This window comes from Hibiscus syriacus, unplaced genomic scaffold (assembly GCF_006381635.1).
Source record: "Hibiscus syriacus cultivar Baekdansim isolate YM2019G1 unplaced genomic scaffold, ASM638163v2 tig00110783_pilon, whole genome shotgun sequence".
Classification (NCBI taxonomy): Eukaryota; Viridiplantae; Streptophyta; class Magnoliopsida; order Malvales; family Malvaceae; genus Hibiscus; species Hibiscus syriacus.
Genome location: NW_024062861.1, coordinates 256773 through 266131, shown reverse-complemented (window position 1 = coordinate 266131; position 9359 = coordinate 256773). Strand labels below are relative to the sequence as shown.

At 29.4% G+C, this 9359-nt stretch overlaps 1 protein-coding gene across 1 annotated transcript; it reads left to right on the top strand.

Annotated features, from left to right (window-relative positions):
* The first annotated feature begins 5280 nt into the window (after positions 1–5280).
* On the top strand, positions 5281–6460 carry LOC120140232 (zinc-finger homeodomain protein 10-like). Its single transcript, XM_039155242.1, has one exon. The coding sequence runs from the start codon at positions 5426–5428 to the stop codon at positions 6362–6364; it is 939 nt and encodes a 312-aa protein (XP_039011173.1). The 5' UTR covers positions 5281–5425; the 3' UTR covers positions 6365–6460.
* Positions 6461–9359: the final 2899 nt, after the last annotated feature.

Here is a 9359-nt window from a genome sequence, read left to right as displayed (position 1 = left end):
AAGTATTTGGTTCATAACGGATATTATTTCACCGTTAAATAACACGGATGGCGTTCAAATAATTTTGAAAACTTTATATAAAATAAGAAAGACTTAAATTTATGTTTTAAAAACTCTCAAATTTTTTGAAAATCTTAAAAAACTTCCTAAACTTTAAAAATCCTAAATCTAATCCTTATACCCATTCCACCCGTCGGCCGCCACCCTTGTCGTCGTTATCATCGACCAAACCTCCATTCAACCGCGCCTCCGCCCCACGACCATTTTTCTGATAATAGCCACCATAACAGGAGCCGGCAGGAGCCGACAAACCTAATATTGTGAATATTCGAAGAAGAACAAAGTTCTAAAATCATGACACCACACGACTTCGACGATCATCTTGACGACAAAGATGACGATGACTAGCAAGAGAGATAGAAAAGACATTATCAACAGCGACGACTGTGGCCAACAAGGGAGATGGTAAGTTAGAGTTAGAGATTTGAGGTTGATTTTAGGGATTTTTTTTTTGTAATCTTAGAGAAATTATAGATTTTTGTCACTTAAAGGAGTTTTTTAACAGCCGTTACGATCGAGGTATCTAAAGTGATAACGTTAGACACCTAGATTAATCGTAGAAAAGCTTCAGCGTCACTTTGGAAAAAATATAATACAATTTAAACACTTATTTTTATATTAAGTCTTTAATTTAAGGTAAAAAAACGAGTGATGTCAAGCGTGATTAAAAATGTTATAAAAAATATAATATTTTAAGTTGAATATGAATTAAAATGTTACAGTTTTATAAGTAATCTAAAATATTATGAATAAGTCTAAAATGTCATGAAACATATAATAAAAAAGCGTTTTTTTAAGAAAAAAGTGTACTGTTTTTAACAGTTTTTTTTAGGACAAATAATAATAAATTGTGAGTTTGAAATATCAATGCAACGGTTGGTTTGGGTTTTTTACTCATTTTTCGATGATTAAACCTTAGATTCGACATGATTGGTGTGCTTACGTCTTTCTACTCTTTTTACAAATCTCATTGGTTCTCCCCCCCTCTCTCTGTTTACTGCTGTAAAAATATTCACTAATTTACTCCAAAATCAGTGCTCTTTTATGTCTTACTAATTCTTAAACCCCTTTTCAATTAGTATTTATAATATATATAGTATTACCATTGATTAATACCATATAAAATTAAAATAGTTTTATATAAATTCAGGATAGTTTGAATTGTGAAAATAGACAGTTGAGATTGAAAATATAAAATGAGAAGATATTCATTAAAAAAAAAATTAATCCTCAGTCATCTATTTTCATTCATCAAATAATCTTAAATCCATATAAATTAAAGAATTTTATATTCTGTAATTGGATCATAACTATATATATATATATATATATTTATATATATATATATGGAGTATTATTTTACTTGAATTTTACGTGTTTTGATTTAACTCTACATAGTTATTTTAAAAAATAGTTTTGATTCTAATCAACTTTTGGGAAGGATAATATTAAAATCAATTAAATTCAAGTTTATTATAAAATTTTTCCACTCAATTTAATATAATAATATAAATATCATATAAAATTTAAGAATAATAGTTATAATGTCTATTTTTATGTTTTTAATTATTTTTCTATTTTGTTAAATAAAAATAAAAAATTTCATATTTGTTATAGATTAGATCGTGCCATATTTAAGTTTAGGTTAAAAAAAATTTCGACCTGACCTAAGATAATTATATAATTATTCTCTATATTTTTAAGAATATTTGTTATAATGTTTTCTCTTTTTATATATATAATTAGTTACCTATTTTATTGAATAAAAGTGAAATTTTTATATTATGTGAGATCAATAGAAGTTTTAACTCTATAATTTAGATGAGATTGAATCTCCCTATATTCAAATTAGGTCAAGTGGAGAATTATAATTTTCAGATTGGGTTCGAGTCGACAAAAAACATAACATGACCCATAACCATATATACACACACACACACACATATATATAATCTATTTTCACCCATCTAATAATGTTAAAAAAAGTATAAAACTATAAATTTTATACTTGGTATAAGTGATTCCTAAGACACATGTACACACACATATATGAGGTTGGATAAAGATACACGATCTAAAATTAAATTTTTTTACACTGATTTTGTAACACCCCAACCCGTACCCGACCCGAATACGAGTCCAGGGTATCACATTGGCTTTTCAAAGCATATACATTCATAAAAACTATATGAAATTTAAACTTTTATTAACACTAAAGCTATAAATTTGATCAGAGTATTCGTAAGGTACACTTTTTTACATGCCAACTCTTTTGACCCAACAGAATGCATACTGTGAATTTACTTCTGATCTGATCTTTGAGTGGAGATATGCTTCGCTGCAAATTCCTATTCTTGATCCTCTTACTCTTCTGAACCTACTTGTAAAAATGCTTACACGCTAAGTCATAGACTTAGTGAGACATCATAAACATATGATGCACTTTATAACATATAACAATGTATGCATACCATATTCTATCATGCTATCCAAACTCACTTCATTTCACCACACCATATAAAATCATATCAAATTACATATCAAGGAATAAATACATAAGCATAGATCATCATTAACCTCCTTATCTCTTAGCCACATATTTTTATACTTTCTATAAGATTTTTCATATCACAATATTTATTTATCATTATCTATTGATTAATTCATGTGCATATGTAACTTAATACAAACAATAATAACATGATAACATACAATCATGCAACCTTTTTTCATATCTTCTATAGGCCCATGTACATTATTGAGAACTTAAGGTATGTGAGTACATTGAGGTTGTGCATATATGCTATCATCATAGCTCGTATGGGGTCCTACTAGGGGCATGTGAAATTTGTCCCGAAGGACCTATGAATATCCCGAAGGATCTCTGTATGTCTCGAAAGACCTATTAACTCTCGACTCTTGGCATGCCAACTATACACATGGGTCTCACATCACATAACATGAGCATTATTATTAGGTTAATCATTTATTTCTAACACATAGGCATACAACTTATAGTTTTTCATCACATATCATGTAATACTCTTATAGAGTTCCATATATTTTTATCATATTTTTCCTTTCACATGTTCTTGTTTCCATATGATCACTAGTTCATATCACTTAATCTTTTATGTTCACATATCACATTTATATCTCATAGTCATATAAGTTCGTAAATTTATATACATATTTGTATCATGTAACATTCACAATAACATATAAACACATATGCTCATACACCCACATGAATCATAACTAACACATACTTCTATCTATGAATTCATGCATTTTATCATTGGAAATAGACTTATCGAAAGTCTTATTTTCATTTAACATCATATTCCAAATAAGATGCACTTACCTTGGCCTTACTATATTCCAAATATACTTTTATGATTTCATTTCTTTCGATTGAATCTTAACTTGATGGTCGTTCCGGAATTTGCTTAGGTTCAATATCTACATAAATATCATTTTCAAGACGATTATCAGAAGCCTAAATCTTATATTTCGATACGAATAACTTAAGCTAACTTAATGAACCAAAATTCATTTTTCTTTTTAGGGGGTATCGGTACACTACTGGTGTATCGGTACCCAAATTGGGTTCGAAATTCACAGGTATCGATACATGCTTGTGTGTGTATTGATACACAAGTGTCGATACATCCTTGAATGTATCGATATGCTTGTTCTTTAAAAATTAGTCTTAGTGTATTGGTACCTATTCATAGTGTACCGATACACCTGTCCAGAATAGACCTTTACATCCGAAAATTCAACAATTCTTCATTAAGTTTTCTCATATAAAGTCCTTTTTATATTACCAAACTCAACTATAACCATTTTCACTAACCTCTATCATTCCAACACCTTACTATCTCCCATATATCATCCAAATTCTTAAAACAAAAAATCTTACTAAATTTTCTATGTTATCCAAACTCAGTTTCAACACTTGTACTTATTCACATCTATAACAAGTCAAATTTAGTTTCGAATTCAACTTATCAACTCTTTTCTAGAAATTCATTTAGAAATCCCTTCTCTTTAATCTCTTATAACTTCTTCATCTTTTGATTATAAGACAACTTAAGCTTTCCTTAAGCTTAAGTATCACCTAAGGATCAAAACCCACTCTTAAAATCAACAAATAATCAACTAACCAGAAAACTCACCTTTGCTACTTTGGTTCACGGTGGAGAGAAAGAAAGATGGAGAATTCTCTTGAAAACTTTGTTTTCCTCTCCCACAATCCCCACGTGAATATCCTTATCATTTCCTATTTTTAATTTATTCCAAGTCAATTGACCATTTTTCCATTTAATTCATTTCATAATTACTAACAATCCTTCATAGAATATTTCCAAATAAGTCATTGAACTATTAAACTATTCTACTTTAATCACCAATTTATGAAGTTTTACAATTCGATCACTAACCCGTAGTTTGGGATGTTACAGATTTAGGATCGTTGGATGATTGAAAATATATGATTGAGATTAACCGTAGAAAATGAGAAAATATTCACTAGAAAAAAATAAAAAAATAATTTTAATCATCTATTTTCACTCATGCAACGATTACAAATCAATGTAAAACTTAAAAAATATTTACATTATGTAAATGAATCTTACCTCTCTCTATATAAAAGATTTATACTAAATTTGAGATTTGATTTTAAATATTTTAGTTTCTAAAATGATGACATGTTACTGTTATTTGATATTAGATCTTAAATTTAATTCAAAGAGTTCTTATATAAAATAAAGTCAAATTAAAATCTACTAAATGCATTATGTTCCTTAAAAAGTTAATTATATATTCTATTTTAATTCATTAGTGTTTAGAACTTGTTACTTTAAAAAATATTAGAGATGTTCTTGAATACTTTTGAGGTTATAAATTGGAGTCGGTATTTACCATATAAGGGTAAAATATCCTTTTCATTTTATTGCAATTAGTGAAGATTACTTTTTAAAAAAAAATCCAGTACTAATATTCATGTTGTCGGTGTATTTTTTTCCTGAAAATGAAGATAATATTTTTTTCATTTTATTAACTACACAAATATAGTTAACCCTAAAGGGGTCAACTACTTAACCATGGATTAGAACTCTGGTTAAAAACTCAAGTGGTTAAGTAGGGCAACCTCAACCACAGATTTTTTTTATTATCGACAGTCATCGTTCCTCCTCCTCCACCACCACCACCAGCATCAATAACAACGCCGCCTTTTCCTTTCTTCTTTCCATTTCCAAGCTTCTTAGTTTTCTTTCATGGTGTCCAAATTCTCATAAAACCCATATTGGAAACCCTATTTTAATATATATATTTTTCTTTTGATTTAGATGTTAAAGCTATGGAAGTAGCACCCACAAGCACCCCTCCATTAAGCACCACAGCACCCAAATCACCCGACCCTGACACCGAAATACAAACCCGGATTGAACCAACCTCCAATCCCAAATCGTTCACCAACGGTGTCCTCAAGCGTCACCGCCACCACCACCAAGCGCCGCCCATAGTGGTGATCTACAAAGAATGTCTCAAGAACCATGCAGCCACTTTGGGTGGCCATGCTTTAGACGGCTGTGGTGAATTCCTGCCTTCCCCAACCGCAACCCCAACCGACCCAACCTCCCTCAAGTGTGCCGTTTGTGGCTGCCACCGAAACTTCCACCGCCGGGAACCCGAAGATCCACCACCCATGACAATAGCCACCGCTACGATAGAATACCAGCCTCACCACCGCCACCATCCACCACCTCCCACAACTCAGCAGCCATCGCATCGTAGTCCAAACTCAGCTTCCCCTCCGCCGATCTCATCATCTTACTACCCTTCAGCTCCCCGTATGCTTTTAGCTCTTTCCGGCGGCCTAACCGGTGCAGTGGACAGCTCACATTTACAAGGTGTTGGAACCCTTAACACAAATCTGGGTTCCAACTCGAAAAAGCGATTCAGAACAAAGTTCAGTCAGTTCCAGAAAGACAAGATGCTGGAGTTCGCTGAGAGAGTTGAGTGGAAGATTCAGAAAAGAGATGAAGAAGCTATGCAAGAGTTTTGTAAACAAGTTGGGGTTGATAGAGGAGTTTTGAAAATTTGGATGCATAACAATAAGAACACTTTTGGGAAGAAAAGTCAAGCCATTAACGGAGCAGAATCTGCAAACAAAAACAACAACTACATTGATACTGGAATCACCCATGAAGAAGACCATAACAACAACAATGGTCAGAATCTAAACCACCACTTTGAAAGTGTTCATCTTGGTACTAATGGCTCTTCTTCATCTTAATCATGATTATCAATTTCTTTTTCTTTTTAATGACGAGATAATAAGCTGTGAGATAGATTGAGGACTTGTTTATTAGCTGTTTTTTCCCCTTTCTTTTATTTCTAATCAATGATCATGACTTTGTTGAGGATATAACATGGGAAGAGATGTTTTCTATTACCATTTTCTTTGGAATTCTGGGTTTTTGGGATCATAAACATCCATGGTTTCTGTTTTCCAAAACCTTAAAAAAAGTCTGAAATGTTTCCTTATTAGCTTCCATGTTCTGTCTGGGAAGAAGAAGCAGAAAGTGTCATTAAAAAAACATTATCAGATTATTTTAACATATCCCATTAACTTTCTACTAATAATTTAAGGTACAACATAGATGATTAGATGCTTTGATGGGGTTAGGTTTAGGGGATAAAATGATTAGATGCTAATCTCTTGGAATTATGCAATTTAAGGCTGATCTGATCTTTGCTTTATTTAATATTTCAATCCACTTACCTTTTTTTTGGGAAAGATGATGAAATCAAAGTAGCCATTATTGCCTATTATTAGTCTTAGAATTTATAGTACTATTGTTAAGTTTAATTAATATTTAATTTGTGTTGGGTTTTCAAAAATTTATTTGTCAAGATTAAAGATGTAGAGGGAGGTCTTTCCACTAAACCCTCACCTTCATTTAATAAAACTGACATTTTCATTGATGAAAGATATTGGTAGGTTAGGTTTCATAAAATTGACAATAGATCAATAATATAATATAAAGGGTTGCTTGTAATTTATCTAAGGTTAAATTAAAAATTTTATCATTGAATTTTACCCTCTCTTATTTTTGCTCATTGAACTTTAATGTTTTTTAATTTTCTCACTAAACTTGATACATTAGGTTTGTTTGTTACTGAATTTTACTCTCTCTACTATTTTGGTCACTTCGTAGTTAAATAATTAACGACGCTAAAATGATGTCGTTTTAAAAAAAATTACCAAAACGACGTCATTTTGTATCTATATAACAACCTATTTTAATGTCGTTAACTATTTAACAACCTATTTTAATGTCGTTAACTATTTAACGGTTGAGTGACAAAAAATCAAATGTATTAAGTTAGAGAGGAAATTGAAAAGATTTAAAGTACAATAAATAAAATAGGAGAGATAGTAAAGTTTAGTTACTAAATTTGCAATTTATCCTTTATCAAATGATAATTTTTTTATCCTAATAAGTGTTAAACATAATAATAAGGTTTATTAGATTCAGAAAAAAAAAGATTTTAATTATGGAGATGATATGTTAAAAGAATTTCGAATCCTAAGTATAACTGTAAAGTAAATATGAATATAAAAAAGTAAAATTGTGTTTTTTTTGTCCTCTCAGTTACCAAGATTTTGTCTTGATTAATTCGGATCGACTTGAGTTGGACACCTGGCTCTGGTAGAGGAGTTTCCTAGTAGGAATTTGTTGCATACACATGAACTTGAACTCAAAACATACTTAAGTAATATCAAATTACTTACCACTTGAAGCAACCTCCGTTAAAAATAAATTGTTTTTGTTGTTTAGCATGATAATATATATATATATTAATGGGATATGATTCTATTATACACTATAATTTTTTTATTTAGTACAGTTGAATGAATTAAAATAGATAGTTGATATTAACAGTAGAAAATGAAAAGATTTTTTCAGAAAAAAAGAAGTTAATCTCAACCATTTATTTTTACTCATCCACTAGTCTATTTATATAAAATTAAAAGAATTTTACATTGTTTATATCTCATATATTATCATGCTAAACGACACAAACAATTTGACCATTAAGTTTATCTTATTTTATATAGTTTTATAAAATAATTGCAACTCTATATAACATTTTGAGTTTATTTGACATTAATTTTCAAATTAAAACTAAAGGAAGTTAATATTTTTTTTAATATTTCCAATAGAACGCTACCTAAAATGTTAATTTTGTTACCTAATATATTAATCTTTTAACATTTTCGATTGTAACAAAAAATGTTACTTTCTCCATAATATTTCCGGTTACAACCGAAAACGTTAAAAATATTAACATTTTAGGTAACGAAATTAACATTTTAGATAGCGCTTCACGGAAAATGTAAAAACAAAATTAATATTTCCGATTGCATATTTTCTTAGTCTTATATTAAATTGTCTTTCCTTAGCATCTCCATATACGTACACTGTAATCTTAAAATTTAAAATTTAAAAAAAAAATCGAATTGTAAAGTTTAAAGGGTGATTTATGATTCACATCACTTTTGTCCGTAAGTTAGAAAAATATATAAATATTGTATTTAATGTAATAGTAAATATTTTTACTTTATTCAAAAGAAAATACATTGCGTGATGTTTATGCATATAATGATGGCACATGCTGTACAATAATTCGGATTGAACTGTTCTTTTAGACCGTCTCTTCAGAATATCTTTTTATGAGATAGATTTGATTGGAAATATATACAAAGTCAAAAATATAAAATAAATAAATACACAAAGGCTAAAAGATGAAATCTTGAATCCCATATTGGGATTCTTTTACTTAAATATCGCCTACAAAATAATTAATTACCGTTATTAGGACGGTTTATGGACAATTAACCATATCATTTAACATTACAAAATAATTAATTAACCTGTTAATGTAACAATTATACCAATTAACAATTACAATTAACGGTTACGAATTTTTTTAAACATCTCAACCATTATAAAATCTATTGACGATTATTTCTAGAATTAACATCTATTTGCTAATTTGGCAACACACGTGTAAAGTGCTTTCTGTAAAAGGTGCATTTAAATCTTCAGTTTTAAAATTAAATTAGTAGTTTAAGGTTTTAATTTTTATATCAGCAAATAATAGTTTGAGTTAAAATCAAACTCTAATATATTTTATTGTTTGTATTTTAGTTCTTAATTTTCTTAATTCATAATAAATCCATAATTTTTTATTATGTTCCAAAATGGAAAATTCGATCTATT

What these genes read in the sequence shown, in the direction of transcription:
- LOC120140232 (XM_039155242.1), top strand. Translation starts at nt 5,426, where the DNA reads ATGGAAGTAGCACCCACAAGCACCCCTCCATTAAGCACCACAGCACCC.